General features: G+C 56.1%; 1 protein-coding gene across 2 annotated transcripts in view; it reads left to right on the top strand.

Annotated features, from left to right (window-relative positions):
- Positions 1–21,556, top strand: part of STAB1 (stabilin 1) — a 30,060-nt gene that overhangs the window by 2,035 nt on the left and 6,469 nt on the right. For both annotated transcript variants that reach the window (XM_079115241.1, XM_079115240.1), the window contains exons 2-47: positions 2,078–2,214; positions 2,689–2,804; positions 3,056–3,141; positions 3,209–3,278; positions 3,900–3,995; positions 4,277–4,387; positions 4,573–4,769; positions 5,007–5,137; positions 5,293–5,420; positions 6,270–6,373; positions 6,588–6,722; positions 7,103–7,243; positions 7,417–7,479; positions 7,720–7,833; positions 7,933–7,986; positions 8,197–8,277; positions 8,512–8,670; positions 9,811–9,873; positions 10,102–10,197; positions 10,392–10,478; positions 10,940–11,051; positions 11,879–12,065; positions 12,176–12,269; positions 12,380–12,538; positions 13,610–13,705; positions 14,517–14,612; positions 14,766–14,813; positions 14,945–15,075; positions 15,257–15,368; positions 15,705–15,782; positions 15,865–15,963; positions 16,094–16,192; positions 16,350–16,481; positions 16,768–16,896; positions 17,700–17,756; positions 18,236–18,319; positions 19,065–19,260; positions 19,382–19,477; positions 19,565–19,610; positions 19,707–19,783; positions 19,964–20,089; positions 20,271–20,344; positions 20,424–20,498; positions 20,751–20,873; positions 21,185–21,232; positions 21,402–21,479. In XM_079115241.1, coding sequence (XP_078971367.1) covers positions 2,078–2,214; positions 2,689–2,804; positions 3,056–3,141; positions 3,209–3,278; positions 3,900–3,995; positions 4,277–4,387; positions 4,573–4,769; positions 5,007–5,137; positions 5,293–5,420; positions 6,270–6,373; positions 6,588–6,722; positions 7,103–7,243; positions 7,417–7,479; positions 7,720–7,833; positions 7,933–7,986; positions 8,197–8,277; positions 8,512–8,670; positions 9,811–9,873; positions 10,102–10,197; positions 10,392–10,478; positions 10,940–11,051; positions 11,879–12,065; positions 12,176–12,269; positions 12,380–12,538; positions 13,610–13,705; positions 14,517–14,612; positions 14,766–14,813; positions 14,945–15,075; positions 15,257–15,368; positions 15,705–15,782; positions 15,865–15,963; positions 16,094–16,192; positions 16,350–16,481; positions 16,768–16,896; positions 17,700–17,756; positions 18,236–18,319; positions 19,065–19,260; positions 19,382–19,477; positions 19,565–19,610; positions 19,707–19,783; positions 19,964–20,089; positions 20,271–20,344; positions 20,424–20,498; positions 20,751–20,873; positions 21,185–21,232; positions 21,402–21,479 — 4,821 coding nt within the window. The remainder of the gene's footprint in view (positions 1–2,077; positions 2,215–2,688; positions 2,805–3,055; positions 3,142–3,208; positions 3,279–3,899; positions 3,996–4,276; positions 4,388–4,572; positions 4,770–5,006; positions 5,138–5,292; positions 5,421–6,269; positions 6,374–6,587; positions 6,723–7,102; positions 7,244–7,416; positions 7,480–7,719; positions 7,834–7,932; positions 7,987–8,196; positions 8,278–8,511; positions 8,671–9,810; positions 9,874–10,101; positions 10,198–10,391; positions 10,479–10,939; positions 11,052–11,878; positions 12,066–12,175; positions 12,270–12,379; positions 12,539–13,609; positions 13,706–14,516; positions 14,613–14,765; positions 14,814–14,944; positions 15,076–15,256; positions 15,369–15,704; positions 15,783–15,864; positions 15,964–16,093; positions 16,193–16,349; positions 16,482–16,767; positions 16,897–17,699; positions 17,757–18,235; positions 18,320–19,064; positions 19,261–19,381; positions 19,478–19,564; positions 19,611–19,706; positions 19,784–19,963; positions 20,090–20,270; positions 20,345–20,423; positions 20,499–20,750; positions 20,874–21,184; positions 21,233–21,401; positions 21,480–21,556) is intronic.

Here is a 21,556-nt window from a genome sequence, read left to right as displayed (position 1 = left end):
TGCTTGGATCTAGGGTTGGGGGAAGCAGTGTGGGGGTCCCACTGTCTCTGAAGGGGTTTGTGTTCTGGGATGTCAGCTCCAGCCCAGTCCCAGCTTGGGAAATTTCTTCCATCTTTTTATCAACAGGCTTACAATGTCCTATCTCCTTAGCTTACCCCAGCAGCATCTCTGTGGGAAGCAGACATTGCAAACTCAGCTCCAGTTGGGCATGCAGGAGGGGGAGGTACCCGCTCTGGCTGTGTTGGTCCCGAGGTGCCCCAGGAAGAAGGGAATCTGATTCAGCACCCAGGCTGTGGTCCAGACTCAATCCACCCAACAGTACCAGTGGCAGATTATGGGGCTCCAGCTGTTGATGCTGTTTACAGGAGGCTGGGCAGACGCTTGGCCACGAATGCTGACCTTGGGTGTGGTCCCTGGAGAGGAGCTGATCTGGCAGCTGGCTTATCTCGCCATCACCACTTCACACACACTAACAAAGCTCCCACTTCCTCCCAAGTCCCTCACCCACCGCTTCCCCCAGCCCTGACTCTGCCAGGACAGTGAGAGCAGCACGCTTGCTCACCCAGGCCTGCCCAGCCAGGGTGATCCTGGCCAGGTGGCCTTGAGGGGAGCCTGCTCCCTGCCGAGTCTTTGCCAAGCCAGCAGCTGCCCAGTCCTTGAGTTACCCAATTTCCTAGACATTCCTTGGCTCAGCAAAGATGAGCGTCAGGGTGAGAGATGAGACCACAATATCCCAGCCCTGTGGCCGGACACTGAGGCTGCTCTGAGCAACTTCCCTCTTTGTAGACCACAGAGGCATGAGCGGAAAAGGCCAAATCACAGTGGCAAAGAGGCTCCGGGTCCCCCAGTCGCTCTACAAGAAAGTGCGGGTGTCATTTCTCCTTTTCTCTTGCTTTAAGAGGCCACACTTCTGTAATGTGGGTTTTGATTTTGTTGTTGTTGATGTTGTTTTTTTGTTTTGTTTTATTTGTTTGTTTTGGTACCAGGGATAGAACCCAGGGGCACTTGACTACTGAGCCACGTCCCCAGCCCTTTTTTGTATTTGATCTAGAGACAGGGTCTCCCTGAGTTGGCTAGGGCCTTGCTAAATTGCTGAGGCTGGCTTTGAACTAAAAATCCTCCTGCCTCAGCCTCTGAGCAGAATACTCCTTTCTTAAACACATTCCCGCCAGGGGCACACCTAGAATCCCAGCTTCTCGGGAGGCCGAAGCAGGAGAATTTTGAGTTCAAAGTATGGAGATAGAGTCTCCATACTTTGGTAGTAGGAATTGAACCCAGGGGGTTGCTTTACTACTGAGCTACATCCCCAGTCCTTTTTATTTTTTATTTTGAGACAGGGTCTTACTAAGTTGCTGAGGCTGACCTTGAACTTGAGATCCTCCTACCTCCGCCTCTCGAGTCCTGGGTATTACTGCGCCCAGTGAGCTCAGTGTTTTTCCAAAATGAACAAACCTCAGCTTCTCGAGGTCGTGCCCCAAGCCCTCAATCCCACCCCATCAGAACACACCTTCCCTCTGCTCCTTTCTCTCACTTAGATCCACAAGCTTAGCTACTGCCTTCCTGGAAACAGCACCATAACTTACTGGCATTTTGTCACTGGTAAAGGTGGCCTCCCTGGCGGTGGACTTTTGGGAGTTGCAGCAGGGCTGCAGAGCAGGACCCTTCCCCCAACTCACCCCAATGTCCCCAGCTCAGGTGATGTGGTGATGACTTCTATCCCCCACCCCACCTCAATCTGTTCTCCAGGTAGTCCTGATTCTCATCCTGTCCCTGGGTTACTCTGGACAAGGGCTGAAACCCTGGGCTTTAGTCTCCTCGCTTGAAATGGCCTGAGGTAGAACAAAATAGAAAATCTCCTTTTGGGAGGTACAGACTCAGAGGTTTCTGGGCTGTGGACATGGGGACATGCTGTGACCTTAACAACTCACAACAGGTATCCCCGGGAATTTCCCCATCCTCACTGCAATCCTGCTGAACCGGTGGGAAACTTAGTCCTGGAGTGGGTGGCAAGCTTTGCCACCATCAGGACTGGGCATGAGATCCAGGCCCCTCACTCCCCACTCTGTCCACGGCTCAGGTGCGGTCCAAACGCTGCGACGTGAAGACCAAGTTTGTCACTCACACGCCCTGCACCACATGCGCTGCCATCAAGAAGCGGGTGTGTCCCCCAGGCTGGCTTCGGTATTTCCCAGAGAAGATATCCCAGGACTGCCGGTAAGAATCGCCCCTGTCCTTACCCACTTATAGCAGTAGCCTGTGGGGTAGCCTTCCAGGCCTGCAGAATAAGAGCAAGGACTCGCTTATCCATGTATCTCTTGTGCCTTCCGCTCTGGAGGCTGAGGCAGGAGGATTGCCAGTTCAAAGCCAGCCTCAGCAACTTAAAGAGACCCTGTCTCTAAATAAAATACAAAATAGGTCTGGGGATATGGCGCAGTGGTCGAGTGCCCCGAGTTCAGTCCCTGGCATGGAAGAGAGGGAAGGAAGGAAGGGAGGGAGGGAGGAAAGAGAAGGAAAGAGAAAGAGAGAAAGAAAGGGTGTTTATTGAGCACCTACTGTGTGCCTGTCCCTGAGCTCAGCTCTGTGTTAGGCAGAGGCAGGAAAGGCAGGGCAAGAGCCCTGGCACCAGTCTGGGGCGGCTGGGGCTGCAGGCAGGAGCCCCTCCCACCACCCTGCCCACCCTGTCTGCAGCTATGAGGTCCAGCTGGGGGGCACGCTGATGTCCATGAGTGGCTGCAGCCTGGAGTGCTGGAAAGAAGTCGTACAGAAAGCCTGCTGCCCTGGCTACTGGGGGTCCCAGTGCTATGGTACGGGAAAGAGCGGGGGGCTGCCTTTCTGTACCCACCCTAGCCCTGGTCCTGTGCTCCCCATCTACAGGGGCCACCTGTGTTCCCTCACAACTCGTCCATTTAGTGAGCACTTACTGAAAGCCTCCCCCGGTGGCCCCTAGCCCTGGCTGTCCCGGGGGAGGGACGGAGTCTGGGCCTAGATTGAGCTTCAGGCATTAAGGGTAAATGGAGAGTTCCTGGCGGGGAACTGAGTCTGGGGGGATCCACAGAGTGCCCTGGGGGAGCCGCGACGCCATGCAACGGCCGTGGGACCTGTCTGGACGGCATGACCAGGAACGGGACCTGTGTGTGTCAGGTAAGAGCTGGGCAGGTTTGGGATGGGGGGTTTTGGAGAGGCCATGCTGACGTGGCGCATCCCCCAGGAAAACTTCAGCGGCTCAGCCTGCCAGGAGTGCCGAGATCCCCACCGGTTCGGGCCTGACTGCCAATCAGGTGAGGTTTGCAGGACCAGAATCCACCTGTGGGCCCACAGAGGTGCGGCCCCTACAACCATCCCCCACCTGTCTGCCCAGCCTCCCTCCCAGCCCCTCAGGCCTGTAGTAAGTCCCCAGGGGTTCATATCTTGCTCACTCCCCCAGGTCCTTGCACAGGTTGTTCTCTTTAGACACTCCTCCAGGAAGCCCTCCTTGAATCCCCAGGCTGGGCCAAGCATCTTCTCCAGGCTCCCACCAACCCTTGTGGCTCTCCATACAGCTCCATATTCTTGACCTGCCAGAGTCCTATTCTTTTTCTTCTTCTTCTTTTTTTTTTTTTTTTTTTGGTACCAGGGATTGAACAACCCAGGGATACTTAACCACTGAGCCACATCCCCAGCCCTATTTTGTATTTTATTTAGAGACAGGGTCTCCCTGAGTTGCTTAGGGCCTCACTCAGTTGCTGAGGCTGGCTTTGAACTCGTGATCCTCCTGCCTCAACCTCCTGAGCTGCTGGAATTACAGGCATGTGCCACTGCGCCCGGCTCAGAGCCCAGTTCTAAGTATATAGAGGGCAGGTGCCCAATGTCCTGGTGTCTTGGTGAGGCTAAGGTCTCACCTGCCCCTGTGGGTCCTACAGTGTGCAGCTGTGTGCACGGCGTGTGCAACCGTGGGCCGCTGGGGAACGGGAGCTGCCTGTGCTTTGCTGGATACACCGGCCCCCACTGTGACCAAGGTGAGCGGTGCTGCTGAAGCAGCCTGGGACAGCAGGCTCTCTATGACCAAAGCAGGGGCGGTGGCTGGCTGAGAGAGGAAGTCTGAGCCTCAGCAGGACATCTGCCTGCAGCCTGGTGGGGGACAGGAGTTGTTATCCAGGACCTCTGCTATCTGGAGGCCCAGAGAGGGCAGGGCCCTACTCAGAGTCACACAGCAAGTTGTGCAGAGTGCCCTGGTTCCTACGCTCCTCCCCAACCCAGGGTCTCAGGGCCATCACAGCGCTCTCTCCTCTCTGCTCAGAGCTACACATCTGCCAGGCCCTGAGCTGCCCCCAGAACTCCCAGTGCTCTGCAGAGGCCCCCACCTGCAGGTGCCTGCCCGGCTACACCCAGCAAGGCGGGGTATGCCTAGGTGAGCGTGTGACTTGGAGGTTAAGGGTGCGCGGGGACTGGTAGGGCATCCTTTTATCTCAACAAGTAGAATCTGGTCAATTACAGGGAGGGAGAACTGCCCCCTGGGTGGGCAGGAGGGCTGTCCTCAGGGCCCAGACTGGGCTCCTGGGAGTTCACTCACTCAGGTTCTTTCTGCTCTGGTAGCTCCCAACCCCTGCCAGTCGTCACCCTGTTCCCCGCTGGCCCGATGCTCAGTGAGCGTCGAGGGGCAGGTTCAGTGTCACTGCCCTGACAACTACCATGGCGATGGGAGGGTGTGTCTGTCCCAGGACCCTTGCACTGTCAACTTCGGTGGCTGCCCCAGCAACTCTACCTCGTGTCTGTACCAGAGGCCGGGCAAGGTGAGTCTGAGCCCAGGCTGGGCCTGCCCTACGATCCACCTGCCCACTCTGATCCAGGACCCCGGGCAAATCACAGGCCCTCTGGTTACCCGAGGGACCCATTTGTAAACTGGAGAGAGGATGACAGCCCTGTCTACTTGTGGAGGGCGGCAGCGGGGCCCAGCAGGGCTGTCTGAGCAGGGCCCCAAATTCTCATGGATGGATATAAGGTCCCCTCTGCTCCTGCCACTTGGCCAGGCTGTCTGCTCATGTCTGCCGGGCCTGGTCAGCATCAACCACAATGCCTCCTTGGGCTGCTCTGCCTTCTGCTACCCCCACACCTGTGACCAGTCAGCCACCTGCCAGGTGACCCCCGATGGGAAGATCAGGTGGGCACAGGGGCCTCAGCGGGGCGTGGGAGCAGAGCAGAGAGGGCGGGCTGGGCAGGAGCACCCTCAACTTGGGGGCCTTGCAGTAGGGGTGGGTGAGGACCAGAAGGGCGTGCCAGCCCTGCCCTAGCTGACTGGTTTCCTCGGGTTCCCAGCTGTGCATGCAAGGAGGATGAGGTGGGAGACGGGCGCGCCTGCTATGGACACCTGCTCCATGAGATGCAGAGAGCCAAGCAGATGGGCCTGGTGGTCCTGCGGCTAAGAGTTGCCATCAGCATGTTTGGTGCGTGCCCCCCAAGATCTGTCCATGACCCTGCCCCTCCTGCCAGCAGAACCCAGGGGCGCTTAACCTTTGAGCCACATCCCCAGCCCCCCCTTTTTTTAAATTTATTTTTATTGTAAACAAATGGGATACATGTTGTTTCTGTTTGTACATGGAGTAACAGCACACCATTTGCGTAGTCATACGTTTACACAGGGTAATGATGTTTGATTCATTGTTATTTTTTTCCTTCCCCCCACCCCTCCCACCCATCTTTTCCCTCTATACAGTCCCTCCTTCCTCCATTCTTGCCCCCCTCCCACCCCCCATTATGTGTCATCATCCACTTATCAGCGAGATCATTCATTCTTTGGTTTTTTGAGATCGGCTTATCTCACTTAGCATGATATTCTCCAATTTCATCCATTTGCCTGCAAATGCCATAATTTTATTATTCTTTATAGCTGAGTAATATTCCATTGTATATATATACCACAGTTTCTTTATCCACTCATCAATTGAAGGGCATCTAGGTTGGGTCCACAGTCTGGCTATTGTGAATTGAGCAGCTATGAACATTGATTTGCCCAGCCTTTTTTATATTTTATTTAGAGCTGGGGGTCTCACTGAGTTGCTCAAGACCTCATTTTGCTAAGGCTGGCTTTGAACTTGAGATCCTCCTGCCTCAGCCTCCCGATCCGCTGGGGTTACAGGCATGTGCCACTGTGTCCAATTCTACATAGATTTTTGTTTCTCTGCCCAAGCTATAGAAGCCCACCCAACTCTCCAACCTGAGATGCTGAGGTCTTCCCATTCCCAGGGTCCCCCAGATGAATTCTGACATTCTCTTTCCTGACCCCACCAACCCAGAGCAAGGCTGCCAGGAGATCCTTACCACGTCAGGACCATTCACTGTGCTGGTGCCGACCATCTTCGTCACCTCCATCTCCTCCTTCACCTCCAGGACCATGACCGTGAGCCCTCTCTACTGCAGAGCTAGCCACAGGCCCTCACCTTCTCTCCACTAAGTTGCCCCCATTTCAGGCCTCTGATGAGAGTCCCTTGTGCACACACTGGGGAACTGAGGCCAGGGAGGCATCTTGTCCCCTCCGCTGCTTGGGCAGGAGTGATGTGCAGAGGGTTGGCCTTCTCTGGGGTCACTTGACACCGCATCCCTTGCATCTGCAGGCATCACTTGCCCAGCAGCTCTGCAGACAGTACATCATCCCCGGGCAGCACATACTGGAGGACTTAAGGGTGCAGAGAACACGCACGTGGTGGACGCTGGCTGGGCAGGAGATAACTGTTACTAACAACCACTTGGTAAGCGCAAGACCTCTGCCTGGGGACCAGAGGAGTCACAGATAGAAGATACAGCCCAGGCAAAAGGTCTTGGGGTAGGCCAGGTGTGGTAGCACACATCTGTAATCCCAGCAACTTGGGAGGCTGGGGCAGGAGGATCACAAGTTCAAGGCCAGCTTCAGCAACTTAACACGGTCCTAAGCAACTCAGTGAGACCTTGTCTTACAATAAAAATTAAAAAGGGCTGCAGATGTGGCTCCGTGGTTAAGCACCCCTGGGGTTCAATCCCAGTACCTAAAATAAAAATTAAAAAATAAAAATAAAAAGGTGTTGGGGTGGGAAGGAGCCTCGGGACAGAAGACTGGCATGTGAGTTATAGCCAGGTATCTGTTTTTCATCAGAGACACACCTACACATACAAAGACCAGCCCCAGGAGACGTTCACCATCCACAAGACCAATTACATAGCGGCCAACGGTGTCTTCCATGTGGTCACTTCCCTGCGGTGGCAGCCCCCACCTGGATTCTCTGGGGACCCCAATGTGAGCAAATACCCTCTCCTCCCCCACCCCATGCTGCTGCATGATCTCCAAGCCCTGCGGAGTTGGGGAGGAGGAAGGGGCAGCTCTGGGTAGGTGGGAGTCCACGTCCCCCGCCCTTGGGCTGATGCAGCCTCGCCCTTCCCTGGGGTCCTCACACAGCTTCCTTCCTGCAGAGAACCATTGGCCAGATCCTGGCCTCCACCGAGGTCTTCAGCCGGTTCGAAACCATCCTGGAGGTGAGCTGCGGGAGGAGTCCTAGCCCATCCAGGTGGTCTGGGCCAGGAGAGCCTGCCCCACAGTGCACTGGGGTTCTGCAGTAGCAAGGCCGTTGCCATCCTGGGGTTCCCTGGCCCCTTGGACCCATTGCCCACATCTTCCATAGACTTGGTTGGAGCTTCCTGCAGGCTGAGGGTGGCAGGGCTCCTGAGGCGGAGACTGGCCCTTGGATCTCCTGAGCCTCCCTCCCCCTGTGGCAGAACTGTGGGCTCCCCTCCATCCTGGATGGGCCTGGGCCCTTCACAGTCTTTGCCCCAAGCAACGAGGCAGTGGACAGCTTGCGTGATGGCCGTCTCATCTACCTCTTCACAGCAGTAAGCTTGGTGGGGGAAAGGGGGCTGTGGGTATGGGGCACCAGGGCCTCTGCCCTTCTTACAGGGCCTCCAGGAGCCAAATGCCTTCTCCCCTGTCAGGGTCTCTCCAAACTTCAGGAGCTGGTGAGGTACCATATCTACAACCACGGCCAGGTGAGTGGTCCTCCCCCAGAAGACCTGCTGCTGGGCTCCTGAGTGGGGAGGGCTGACTGTCTCTGGATCGTGGTCCTTCCTGTCCTCCTCCTCTCCCTTCCATCTGCACGTTATAGCACCGAGGAGAGTCTGGGGGCCAAGGGGGTAGCCATGTGTCACCTGGGCAAGGTATGGCCAGGCTCAGCCTAAAGCCACCTCTCCTTGCCCCAGATGATGGTGGAGAAGCTCATCTCCAAGGGGCGGGTCCTCACCATGGCAAACCAGGTCCTGACTGTGAATATCTCTGAGGAGGTGAGAGCCACCAAGGTCTGCAGAAATGGTCTGGCGGAGGGGCTGATGTGATTGGCAGGTCATCCAGCCCTTCCAGACTATGCCTGTGGGGAGTGGCGGGAGCCCTGGAGGAAGCAGGCAAAGATCAGATTCTCTCCTGGGCACTGTAGGGCAGGAGGGCTCCTAGGAGGAGGGGTAATCATGGGGCAGGGAGGAGCGCTGGGCTGAGGGTGGCACACTGGGTCTGTGCCACAGGGGCGCATCCTTTTGGGACCTGAGGGAGTCCCTCTGCGGAAAGTGGATGTGCTGGCTGCCAATGGTGTGATCCATATGCTGGAGGGCATCCTGCTGCCCCCAACCATCCTGCCCATTCTGCCCAAGCACTGTGGTGAGGACCAGCACAAGATTGTGACGGTGAGTCCGCACCACGAGCCCAGGCACTGAGACAGCCCACACACACTCTGCTGCAGTGCATGATCCAAGGACCATTTTCTGAGGCAGGGCCCCTGAGCCTGTGTTCTGTTGCTGTAACAGAATACTTGAGGCTGGGATGCTTACAAAGAAAATAGTTTGTTTTGACTCATAATTCTGGAAGTTCCAGAGCATAGTGCTGACATCTGCTTGGCTTCTGCTGACAGCCTTGTGGCAGAAAAGCTGCAGGCGAGTGCAGAAGAGATATCAGAAGATGAGAGAGGACATAAAAGGGTGCCAGACTCACTCTATAAGTTGCTCTCATGCCCACTCTCAGGGGACTCTATTAATCCCTGTGAACTCTAAAGACCCCCATCTCCTCTCAACACTGCTACAAAGCCTTAACATGAGTTTTGGCCTGGTGTGGTGGCATGCACCTGTAATCCTAGTGGTTCCGGGGACTGAGGCAGGAGGATCACAAGTTCAAAGCCAGCCTCAGCAGAAGCTAGGCACTAAGCAACTCAGTGAGACCCTGTCTCTAAATAAATACAAAAACGGGCTGGGGATGTGGCTCAGTGGTCAAGTGCCCCTGAATTCAATCCCTGGTACCCAAAAAACAAAAACAGACAAACCATAGCAGTTGTCAGGTGTGCTGGTGCACGCCTGTGGTCCCAGCTACTTTGGAGGCTGAGGCAGGAGAATCACAAGATGGAGATCAGCCTCTTCAACTTAGTAAGACTGTCTCAAAATAAAAAAGGCTGGGGATGTGGCTCAGTGGTAGAGCACCTGTGGGTTCAACCCCCGAGGACTAAAAACAAAAAACAAAAAACCCATAGCAGGCACCAAGTCTGAGGGCAGCTCTGAGGCCCAGCTGTAGACTCGCAGATGCCTATCCTCCCATATCCAGTCCTCACCAGTCCTATTGCTTCTGCCTTTCTGATAACTCACATCTTCCATGCTCAGTCCCCAGCCTCCCTGCCATGGAGGCCTCTCAGGCTCTTCCCCCTGACTGGAGTACCATCTGGCCTTGCTGTGGTTGGCTCTTTCTCATCCCTCGTTCTCAGCTGGGGGTCGTTTTCTCAGGGTGTGTTGAATAAATAGATGAAGCCTGACTCTCTCCCTGCTCCTCCCTGCCTTGCCCAGGGCTCCTGTGTGGACTGCCAAGCCCTGAACACCAGCACATGTCCCCTCAACAGCGTGAAGCTGGTGAGCAACCCTTGCTCCAGCCCTTGGGGCTCCCTGACTCTGTATTGCCCACCAGGTTCTGCCCCAGGTCACAGTGGGGAGGAAGGACTGGGAGACGCGGCCACACTTGGAGGCTCAGGCCTTCCTATCCTCCCCACCAAGGGATGGGAGTGCTGGGCCCAGGGCTGCCTGGCAGAAGGGGTGGCGCAGGCCCCACCCTGCTGACTGGCCTTGCCTGGCCTATCCCAGGACATCTTCCCCAAGGAGTGTGTCTACATCCACGACCCGATGGGGCTCAATGTGCTGAGGAAGGGCTGTGCCCGGTACTGCAACCAGACCATAACGGTGAGCCTGGGACTCGCCATGGGGATGCGGGCCCATGAGCTGGAACAAGCAGGCCGCCTTCCTCAGAGCTGTGCTGCAGCTCAGTGGTGCCTCAAGGGCCATTGAGTCCCCACATTCTTGCTCTAGATGGGAGCAGGGACCTGGGCAGCCAGGAGGCATGGCTGGGACCCTCATACCCACACTGTCTCTTACAGAAACTTGGCTGCTGCAAAGGGTTTTTCGGGCCCGACTGCACACAGTGTCCTGGAGGCTTCTCCAACCCCTGCTATGGGAAAGGCAATGTGAGTCCCTCCCCCCACCCCAGGCAAACCGGGGAAGACGCGTCCCTTTCTGAGCTGGCAGCAGCATGTCAGAGCTGAGCCTGCTTCTCTCCAGTTCCCTATACTTGGGCAATGAAAATTATTTGAAATTTATTAGAATTTTCCATCTATTTTCCAAAAGGCTATTTGTCAGTTGTCTTTAGTATCCTATCTTTGCCACTTTGTGACATCAGGACTTCTTTAGTGCCTGGCTATATGAAGAACACAGGAGTCGAGTGTTTCGAGGTTGAACATAAAGCCTCTGGGGCCAGGTGCCTTTTAAGGGCTACTTGTTTGGCAGCATTGGTGATTTGAAGGTCCCTCCCAGAGTGAGGTCTTGGGGGTAGGAGGAGCTCAGAATCAGCCCCAGGAAGTGGGGTTTTAGGCAAGGACAAGTAGAAGTCTCTCTCCCATGGTTGATCCTTTGTGTACCCCTCCTCCAGTGCAGCGATGGAATCCAGGGCAATGGAGCCTGCCTGTGTTTCCCAGACTACAAGGGCCTTGCCTGCCATATCTGCTCTAACCCAAACAAGCATGGAGAACAGTGCCAGGAAGGTGAGTGGTCCTGGCCTAGGCTGCCTTCTAGGGAGAAATAAAGTCTGCTCAGAAAAGGGGCTGAGGGCACCCAAGAAGGGAAACAGGGCCTTGAGAGGTGTAATGAAGGGGGCTGGGGCTCAGTGGCAGAGCATTTGCTTGGCATGTGTGAGGTGCTGGGTTCAATCCTCAGTACCACATAAAATTAAATAAAGTTATTGTGTCCATCTACAACTACAAATATATATATATATATTAAAAAAAAAGAGGTGTAATAAGCTGGGCGCAGGGATGCACGCCTATAATCCCAGTGGCTCAGGAGGCTGAGGCAGGAGGACCACGAGTTCAAAGCCAGCTTCAGCAAAAATGAGGCACTAAGCAACTCAGTGAGACCCTGTCTCTAAATAAAATACATAATAGGGCCAGGGATGTGGCTCAGTGGTCCAGTGCCCCTGAGTTTAATCCCCAGCACTGAAAAAAAAAAAAAAATGTGTAATGAAGGTTCAAGGGAATAGAGGAACAGAAATAGATGTCGTCATCTTCACCCATGCCAGGAAGAGCACTGTGGTTTAATGTAAGCAAGTGGAATTTAGGCTAGACAACCTGGAGAACTTCTTTATGATAGTATTGGGGCAGAACAAGTAGAATTTGGGTGATTGAAAGGTCAGAATGGCTCCCCTTACGTTTCATCTGGCTGCCCATTGAGTCTGGAATGATCTCTGAGTTTGTAATCTGGAAGTCAACCCTGTCCTGGCTGCCCCCATCCTCTGCCCACTGCAAAACCAGTCCTGGCTCCCAACCAGTCCTGATTCCTGCCTTGGTCCTCTGCTTGCATCTCTTCCCTGCAGACTGTGGCTGTGTTCATGGTCTTTGTGACAACCGTCCGGGCAGTGGGGGTGTGTGCCAGCATGGCACGTGTGCCCCTGGCTTCAGAGGCCGCTTCTGCAATGAGTCCATGGAGGACTGTGGGCCCACGGGGCTGGCCCAGCGCTGCCACCTGCATGCCCGCTGTGTCAGCCACGAGGGTGTTGCCAGGTGAGGACTCCTGCTGCTTCTCGGTCCCATCTGGAATCTCACGCATGGATCTGCTTAGCCTCTAGCCTCTTCCCGAGGCTCAAGGAGGTCCCTCCTTCACCCACCTCCAGGTGTGTCTGTCTCGATGGCTTCAAGGGAGACGGTTACTCCTGCACACGCAGCAGCCCCTGCTCCCAACCTGACCGTGGCGGCTGTTCGGAGAATGTCAGTTTCCTCGCACCTTCCCTGATATTTTGACCTAGGGGTGGGTGGGGGCTCCCTGGACCTCCACCCATGACCCTGCATCCCTGAGTCAATTATCCACGCCTCCTCAGGCTGAGTGTGTCCCTGGAGACCTGGGCACCCACCGCTGTATATGCCACAAAGGCTGGAGTGGGGATGGCCGCGTCTGTGTAGCTATCGATGAGTGCCAGCTGGACACTCGAGGTAGCTGCCATGCCGATGCCCTCTGCAGCTACGTGGGCCCTGGGCAGGTGAGGCACAGCAGGGTGGCTGGGGGACTTGGCCCTGCCCCATTGGACTTCAGGGACATCCATTCCAAGCTCAAGTTCAAGGTCTGGAACTTCAGATGCAGAGTGAGAGATCCTGTCTCAAGATCAAAAAGGCTGGGGATGTAGCTCAGTGGTCCAACACCCCTGGTTCCATCCCCAGTACTGGGGTTGGGGGATGGATGTCCCAACTTGGAAGCCAGGTCTGACTTTTGCAAGAACTTATGGTATTCCCTGTCCTCCCAATTCCACAGTGGCCTTTGGGCCACCAGTCTATTGGCAGCAGGTACATAGGCGGTATAAACAAGGCCTGAAACACTGAACTCCCTCAGGAGTCTTAAAATACAGAATGGAGACAGGCTCAGTGGCACACGCCTGTCATCCCAGCAGCTCAGGAGGCTGAGACAGGAGGATCCTGAATTCAAAGCCAGCCTCAGCAACTTAGCGAGGCCCTAAGCAACTCAGCAAGAACCTGTCTCTAAATAAAATATAAAGAAGGGCTGGGGATGTGGCTCAGTGGTCAAATGACCCTGAGTTTGATCCCTGGTACCAAACAAACAAGCAAACAAAACAAAACAAAACAAACAGAACTGAGGTTTTGAAGGAGCAGGTTAGAGGCCTCCAATTTGCCCATGAAGGCGATTGAGATCTGGGGGGGTCCCACCTGTTCCTCACCTGCAGTACAGGATGAGCCCACGGGCACTGGTATTTAGTGAGAGGGACCAGAGCAGCCAAAGTGGGTGGCAGGAGATGGTCAGAGATGGGGTTCAAGCTGCCATCTCTGGGGCTGGCGTTGGCAGACATCTGCCCTCTTGCCACAATCCGCTGACCTCAGTGACCCTGGCAGGACTCTGGATGCAGAGGGACACTGGATCTCTATAGATGCATCTGTCACTTCCTTATTCTCATCCTGAGAAATTCTGGAGTTCACAGCTCCAAGCAGGCTGTGGTCTGGGCGGGCCTCCCTGGGGAGCAGAATCCCACAAGAGCCAGGAAGTTGAGGAGAGTTGGGGTGCTTGTGGTGAGATAAAGCCCTCTGTTCCCTGATCTCGCCAGAGCCGATGCACCTGCAAACTGGGCTTCGCCGGGAACGGCTATGAGTGCAGCCCCATTGACCCCTGTCGGGCAGGCAACGGCGGCTGTCACGACCTGGTGAGAGGGCCAAGGGCTCGGGGCCCTGGGGAGGCTCTCTGGGCCAGGGCTGGCTGCAACTCACTTGCTCTCAGTATCTCTGTCTACTGTCAGAATCGGGATTTTTCTAAACCCCAAATCGCCCTCCCTGGCCCCATCACAGGATGAAAGCTTCATATCTCCCTATCAAGCCACAGGCCCTGCCCTGCCGCCTCCTTCTGCACATCCTCACCCCTGTTCCTTGTTCCTCTGACCATCCGAGCTCATCACTGTTCCCTGACCTTGTCCTGCCCCACACCGCAGCCATCCTCTGGTCTGGCTAGATCCTCCTGCTCTCCCCCTGCCCCACCCACATCATCATGGGCAGGGTCATTACTGTGTCACATGCTCAGTGATCGTAAGGAATAGGGCTAGACCCGCTCCTGGTGCTCCACGTGCTCAGACAGGCTGGCTGGAGAGGGAGATGGTGGTGCTGGGTGGCTGGATAGGCAGAGAGGAGACTGGTGATAAGCGGGAACAGAGAGCCGGATGCAATGGTGCAGCCTGTCATCCCAGCGGCTCCAGAGTTTGAGGCAGGAGGATCTTGAGTTCAAAGCCAGCCTCAGCACCTTAGCAAGGCCCTAAGCAACTCAATGAGATCCTGTCTCTAAATAAAACATAAAAAGGGCTGGGGATGTGGCTCAGTGGTTAAGCACCCCTGGGTTCAGTTCCTGGCAGAAAAAAAAAAAAAAAAAGTTGGGTGGGGACAGAGAGGTGGAGGTGGGGTGGTGTCCAGCTTTCCATCTGAGTACTGAATGGAGGGCCATGTCTCTTTGTCCCCCATCCCCACCAGGCCACCTGCCAGGCAGTGGGGGGAGGTCAGCGAGTGTGCACATGCCTCCCTGGTTTTGGGGGTGATGGCCTCGTTTGCTACGGAAACATCATCCAGGTAGGTGATGCACAGACTCATTTCTCTCTTCCCCTTGCTTGGGCAGAAGCCCTTCCCTGAACCTTGGATGGGAAGAGGTGGCGCTCAGGGCCCTTTGTGGAGGGGATTGGATTTGCCCTCAGCCCACGGCCCTGGCTCTTTCCCTCCCCTTAGGAGCTCCAGGCCAACGCCCACTTCTCTGCCTTCTCCCAGTGGTTCCAGGTATTATGCTGGGTTGGGGCTCAAGTTCAATAATCTTCCAAGATGTCACCTAACACCACCAAGAGGTGGGTGGGGCAGGTGGTCTCCAGATGCTGCTGCTTCCATCACCCTTGTCCCCTCACTGTGCACAGAGTGCTGGCATCACTCTCCCTGCCAAAGACCAAGTCACAGCCTTGGTGCCCTCAGAGTCCGCCATCCGTAGGCTGAACCCCGAGGACCGGGCCTTCTGGCTGCAGCCAAGGATGCTACCACACCTGGTCAGGTGGGGCAGCCATGACTGGGCCAGGCCACAGGAGGGTCCTTTTGTGTGGGTCTCCCTGGAGAGGTGGAGGAGAATTGGGTTTGGGGCCTGGCATGTGTCCCCCTGTTGGGGGAGGACCTAGTTCCAAGGATCTCTGTTATACTAACCTACTTTCATGTCCCCCCAAATCATGCCCCCTCAGGGCCCATTTTCTCCAGGGTGCTCTCTCTCAGGAGGAGCTAGCCCGGCTCCACGGACAAGATGTGGCCACCTTGAACCCCACCACACGTTGGGAGATCCGCAACATCAGTGGGGTATGAGATGAACCCTGGGAGAAGAGGTGACCAGGCAGGTCATGGGAGGCAGCTCCAGTGGTCACAGGCTCTGCCAGACCAGCACACTCAGGATAAATCGAGGCCCGGTCCCCTTCCCCTTCTTCTCAGAGCCAGGCTCAGAGGATGTGCTCAGGATGCCTTGCTGAGGGCAGTATATCTTGGGAGCAGCAGTGACTACCCTGCTAGGGGCCGCCCGTCAGTGCCTGCACATACATCCCTGTCCCTGTCACCATGGGCCCCGTCGGGTCCTCACATCCACATCACCAGCTTCCAGGCTGGGGTGCTTTGCATTGAGCTCTGTCTGCTGCCTTCCAGAGGGTCTGGGTGCAGAACGCCAGTGTGGATGTAGCTGACCTCTTCGCCACCAATGGCATCCTGCACATCCTCAGCCAGGTACAGCAAGAGTGTGTGCGGAAGGCCTTCCAGGCAAGCCCCAAAATAACAGCGGACTAACTGCCCTTGTGCTCTACCCCAGGTCTTGTTGCCTTCACGAGCTGATGTGCAGGGGGACCAGGGGTTGCTCCAGCAGCTGGATGGAGTACCTGCCTTCCGCCTCTTCCGGGAGCTTCTGCAGGTAGGGGAGGCTGGCATTGGGGGTTGCTGCTCAGGGGCACCTTTCCCAGGTCTGGATGGGGCTGGCTGGCTCCCAGTGTCTGGACTGAGAACTAATGTGTCTATCCCTGCCCCCTGCCCCCTGCCCCTAGCACCACGGGTTGGTGCCCCAGATCGAGGCTGCCACCGCTTACACCATCTTTGTGCCCACAAATCACTCCCTGGAGGCCCAGAGCAATGGCAGCAGTTTGGTGAGGCCGTGGGGATGGGGTGACTGAAGGCGCAGGGTGAGAGGACAGAGGGCAAGCTTCCCATGCCACGGCAGGGAAACACAGTGGGAACAACATGATGTCCAGGAGGCTCCAGAGTCCTGAACCCCCCCCTGAGCTGACTCCTCCTCCACCGCAGGATGCAGACACGGTGCGACACCATGTGATCCTGGGGGAGGCACTCTCTGTGGAAGCCCTAAGGAAAGGGGGACACCGCAATTCCCTCCTGGGCCCCGCCCACTGGCTTGTCTTCTACAACCACAGTGGCCAGGTTTGCGGGGCAATGGGCAAGGAGACCCTTCTTGGGGACTCAGCTCTTGAAGACTACTTCTCTCTAGAGTTTCTCCTACTAGGAGCCTCCACCCTCTGCTCCAGGGAGATTCCTCCTGTCCTTGGAAGTACTCCCTCCCATCCCTGGAGGTGCTCCCCCAATCCTTGGAAGTACTCCCTCCATCCTTGGAGGTGCTCTCCCACCCTGGAATGTGTCATGGTCTTACAACCCCTGGCATGAGGATGGTGGTGGGTGGGTGAATTCAACTTCTTGTCCCACTTCTCAGCCTGAGGTGAACCACATGCCGCTAGAAGGTCCTTTGCTGGAGGCACCTGGCCGCTCGCTGTTTGGCCTGTCCGGGGTCCTGACAGTGGGCTCAAGTCGCTGCCTGCACAGCCATGCAGAGGCTCTGAGGGTGAGAGGGTAGGGCCAGAGGAAGGTAGTGGGGGGGCGGTGCTTGGGAGGCTGCAGTAGGTGGATTGTGAGTTCAAAGCCAGCCTCAGCAAAAGTGAGTCATTGAGCAACTCAGTGAGACCCTGTGTTTAAGTAAAATACAAAATAGGGCTGGGGATGTGGCTCAGTGATTGAGCACCCCTGAGTTAAATCCCTTGGTACCCACCCCCACAAAAAAGAGTGTGGGGTGGATGGGCACAGTGGCTCACACCTGTAATCACAGCTCCATGGGAGACTGAGGCAGAAAGATCACAAATTGGTACCCAACTTGGGCAACAGAGCAAGACCTGTCTCAAATAAAATAAAATAAAATGAAAGCACCAATTAAAACTGTGAAAAGCCTGTAATACCAGCAGCTCAGGAGGTTGAGGCAGGAAGATCCCAAATTCAAAGCCAACAACTCAGTTGTTGTCTCAACAACTTAGCAAGGTCCTAAGCAACTTGGTGAGACCCTGTCTCTAAATAAAATATAAAAAAGGGCTGGGGATGTGGCTCAGTGGTTAAGCACCCCTGGGTTTAATCCCCCACACCCCCCAAAAAATGTAAAAAGAAAAACGAAATTAAAAAAGGACTCCTGATAAAGCTCAGAGGTAGAGCAACTCTGGATTCAGTCCCTGGTACTGCAAAAAGTAAAAGATAAAAATAGTGGGACCTGCTGATTGGCCTAGCTGACAGGGGGGAAACACTTGGTCAGTTGGTCCTGGAGGAAAGGTGATGCATTTGGGGGTCCCACTCTGGACAACTGACATCCCACTCTCCCCACAGGAGAAATGCATAAACTGTACCCGGAAGTTCCGCTGCACTCAGGGCTTTGAGTTGCAGGTGAGACAGGCTTAGCACAGCTCTGTCCGTGCTTCATTGTCCTCACTGTTCCCAAGGAACCTGCTCGGCCCATGTGTGGGGACCTGTAATGACACCAGCAGCCAGCCTCCTTGGTGGCGGTTCTGTGGCCCAGCCTGGCCTGCTGGGCAGCCTTGTGCAGACTTGGCAGGTTGAGGCCTCAATCCTGTGGCCCCCTCCTGGCCCCCTCCTGGTCCCCTCCTGGTCCCCTCCTGGCCTCTCCCCTCTCCCTCTCCCTCTCCCCTTCCCTCTCCCCTCCCCTCTCCCCTCCCCTCTCCCTTTGTCCCCTCCTTACCCCATCCCACCTTTATTGGCCTTGGTCCCTTCTGCTGCTTCTGCTATCCCGCAGGTGTCTGTCTCACCCACTCAGATACCTGAAGTCCATTTATCTATCTCCTCATTCACTGCCCTGTCCCTTCCCAAGCTGCTGGATGACCCCTCCTGCCTATCCCCACTTTCAGGACATACCCAGGAAGAGCTGTGTCTACAGATCTGGCTTCTCCTTCTCCCGGGGCTGTTCTTATACATGTGCCAAGAAGATTCAGGTTTGTCCTGAATTTCCCCCACCCCAGGTCTTTGGGAAGCGGGATTGGAGGCCCAAGAGAGGAACCAGGCCTGGATTTCAAGAGCAGAGGCAGAAGTGGGCATGGTGGTGCGGCTCAGGAGGCTGAGGCAGGAGGATCACCAGTTCAAAGCCAGCCTCAGCAACTCCACAAGGCCCTAAGCAACTCAGTGAGACTCTGTCTCTAAATAAAATATAAAAAGGGCCAGGGATTGGCGCAGTGATTTAATGCCCCTGGGTTCAAACCCTGGTACCAAAAAAAAAAAAAAAAAAAAAAGGGCAAAGGCAGGACTGGGTCTAGGATGTGGCCGTGAAGCCTCAGGTGACCTGAGAAAAAGGAGAGAGAGGTCCAAAGTCAAAGGCTAGTGCTTATCACTGTGTCCATCTTGCTGGGGCATGGAGATGGGAGAGGCAGAAAGGCTCAACCCCGAGCTGCCACTGTCAACCACACCCTAGTAGAGGCAGGACTGGCTTTGCTTCTCATTGTGGGACCCAGGCATCCTCCCCTGCTGGAAGCTCAGTTTCGCCACCCTGCAGGGGGTGCCACCGAGGGAGTTCTCCACACCCCTTTCCGCTCTGATCTGCCCACCAGTCTTTGGTCTCAGTTGCTGTACCATGTGGGCCTGTGGCCCCAGCATGTCGCCTCCCTGCTCCCTGCGCTTCCCTCTGCCCCCTGGCCTGGGCTGTGCTTGGTGGCTCTTCCTCAGTCCTCCCTCCCACCCTGGCAGGTGCCTGACTGCTGCCCCGGCTTCTTCGGCACACTGTGTGAGCCGTGCCCGGGGGGTCTGGGTGGGGTGTGCTCGGGCCACGGGCAATGCCAGGACAGGCTCCTGGGTAGCGGGGAGTGCCGCTGCCATGAGGGCTTCCACGGAACCGCCTGCGAGATGTGTGAGCTGGGCCGCTACGGGCCCAACTGTGCTGGAGGTGAGTACTGGGAGGGGCAGGATGCAGGCTACCTTTGGGAGGCGAGTGGGTTGGGGACACTGGCCGGGACAGGATGATGGAGACGCTGGATAAATCCCATCCTCTCTCATCCCTCTCCCAGTGTGTGACTGTGCCCATGGAATGTGCCAGGAGGGGCTGCAGGGGGACGGAAGCTGTGTCTGCAACGTGGGCTGGCAGGGCCTCCGATGTGACCAGAGTGAGTGGGTCCCAAAGGGAGTGGGGGTGGGTGACACTGGAAAGGCAGTTCCTGTCTGAATGACCAGAACTTTCCTCCTGCCCCCAGAAATCATTGGCCCTCAGTGTCCCAGGAAGTGCGACCCCAATGCCAAGTGAGTAGATTAACCTGGGGCAGGGGTGAGTGTGGGGGACTGTGGGCAGGGCCGGGGCTGGGCAGGCACAGGCTGAGCCACTGCCATCTCTCCCAGCTGTGTACAGGACTCCACTGGAGCCTCGACCTGTGTCTGTGCTGCAGGGTACTCGGGCAATGGCAGCCACTGTTCAGGTCTAGCCACATGGGTGCCTGGGCCCCTCTCTGAAATGTTGGGGGTGGCTGTCCCCACAGAGCCCCTGCCTTTGCTGTCCCATCTCAGATCTTCTCTCTCTCTGACATTTTTTTTCTTCTCCTATTCCACCCCTGTCCTATGCCTGCTCCTCATCACCTCCTGGAACCATCTACCCCTAGAGGTGGATCCCTGTGCCAATGGCCGCGGGGGCTGTTCCCCCTACGCCAACTGCACCAAGGTGGCACCTGGGCAGCGAACGTGCACCTGCCAGGATGGCTATACAGGCGACGGGGAGCTGTGCCAGGGTGAGGCTGGGATGCCCAACCTGGGTGCTTGTGGGGTTGGGTCTGATTTCAGCAGTCTGAGGTCAACTTAGGAGGGTTGAAGGGCACACACCGTGTGGGGTTCAGGGGCCCAGAGAGGTGAGGAGCTGAGCACCAGATCAACAAACAAGACCACCCCTCATTCCAGTGTCTCTTCCCCCAGAAATCAACAGCTGTCTCATCCGCAACGGAGGCTGTCACGTCCATGCTGAATGTATCCCCACAGGCCCCCAGCAGGTCAGCATGCGGGGCGGGGCCTGGGGGCACCGGCCAGCTCTTGCCTCCAGGCAGCCTCACTCATCAGGCTTTGGGACAGGTCTCCTGCAGCTGTCGCGAGGGTTACAGTGGAGATGGCATCCAGACCTGTGAGCTGCTGGACCCCTGCTCCCAGGTCAGCCTCCTGTACTACCACATTTCCCAGGGAGAAGAGGGGCCTGAGGCAGGAATAGCCCTCTGCACATTCAGGAGGCTCCTGAGAGCCTCTGTAGGGTGGATCACCTTTCCCCAAGCTCCAGTCTGCCTCACTGGTTGGAAATAAGGTTTTGGGGATTGGGCAGGGAACTTCGCGGCCTTTTCTCTAGGGCTGTGTGTGACATAGGAGTCCTGGAAGACACTGATGCCTCCCTTTCCTATCCGGCCATAGAACAACGGAGGCTGCAGCCCTTATGCCACGTGCGAAAGCACAGGTGATGGCCAGAGGACATGCACCTGTAACAGAATGCACACTGTGGGAGATGGCTTCACCTGCCGTGCCCGTCTCGGCCTGGTAATGATGCTCAAGTCTGACCCTTGACCTCATCTTGACATGCCCCATAGACCTGAAATATGATCTTGGCTTAGACCCCAGGTTTAATCCTGATCATGGCCTTGACATGACCCTGAACCTGACCCCTATCTCCTCTTGGGCCTCATGTCAGCTATGACAGATGAAACTGATCCTGACCCCAGTTCAGATCCCCCCTCTCCTGCTGTCCTCTCATTTCTGCCTTGGCCAGACCTTGGGCTGCAGGTGCTGGGGCAGGCACCAGGCCCTGAATGGGGGCCACCCCAAATCTGAACTGATCCTCGCTCCCTCAGGAGCTCTTTCGGGACAGGCATGCCTCATTCTTCAGTCGCCACCTCCTGGTGAGTAACCAGCTTGGGCCTCTGTGACCCGTAGGTACCACCTGTCTCTGGGCTCCAATGTTCCTATCTGGTTAGGGATTTGGTTGGTTTGGTCTCAGAGTTCAGTTCTCCCAGAAGATCCCTGGAAGCCCCAAATTGGTCCCAGGTTGCTATTCTTCCACTTTCCCAGGAATACACGGAGCTCAAGGGAAACGGGCCTTTCACAGTCTTCGTTCCACAAGCAGATTTAATGACCAACCTGTCGCAAGTATGCAGTCCCAAGGGTGAGGTCAGGGAGGGATGAGTACTCATAGGCAGAGGTGGGACTATGGCCCCTACTACCCT

Source organism: Sciurus vulgaris (assembly GCF_902686455.1).
Source record: "Sciurus vulgaris genome assembly, chromosome: 16".
NCBI lineage: Eukaryota > Metazoa > Chordata > Mammalia > Rodentia > Sciuridae > Sciurus > Sciurus vulgaris.
Note: the sequence above shows the minus strand (reverse complement) of the source record. Positions and strands in the feature narration are given on the sequence as shown.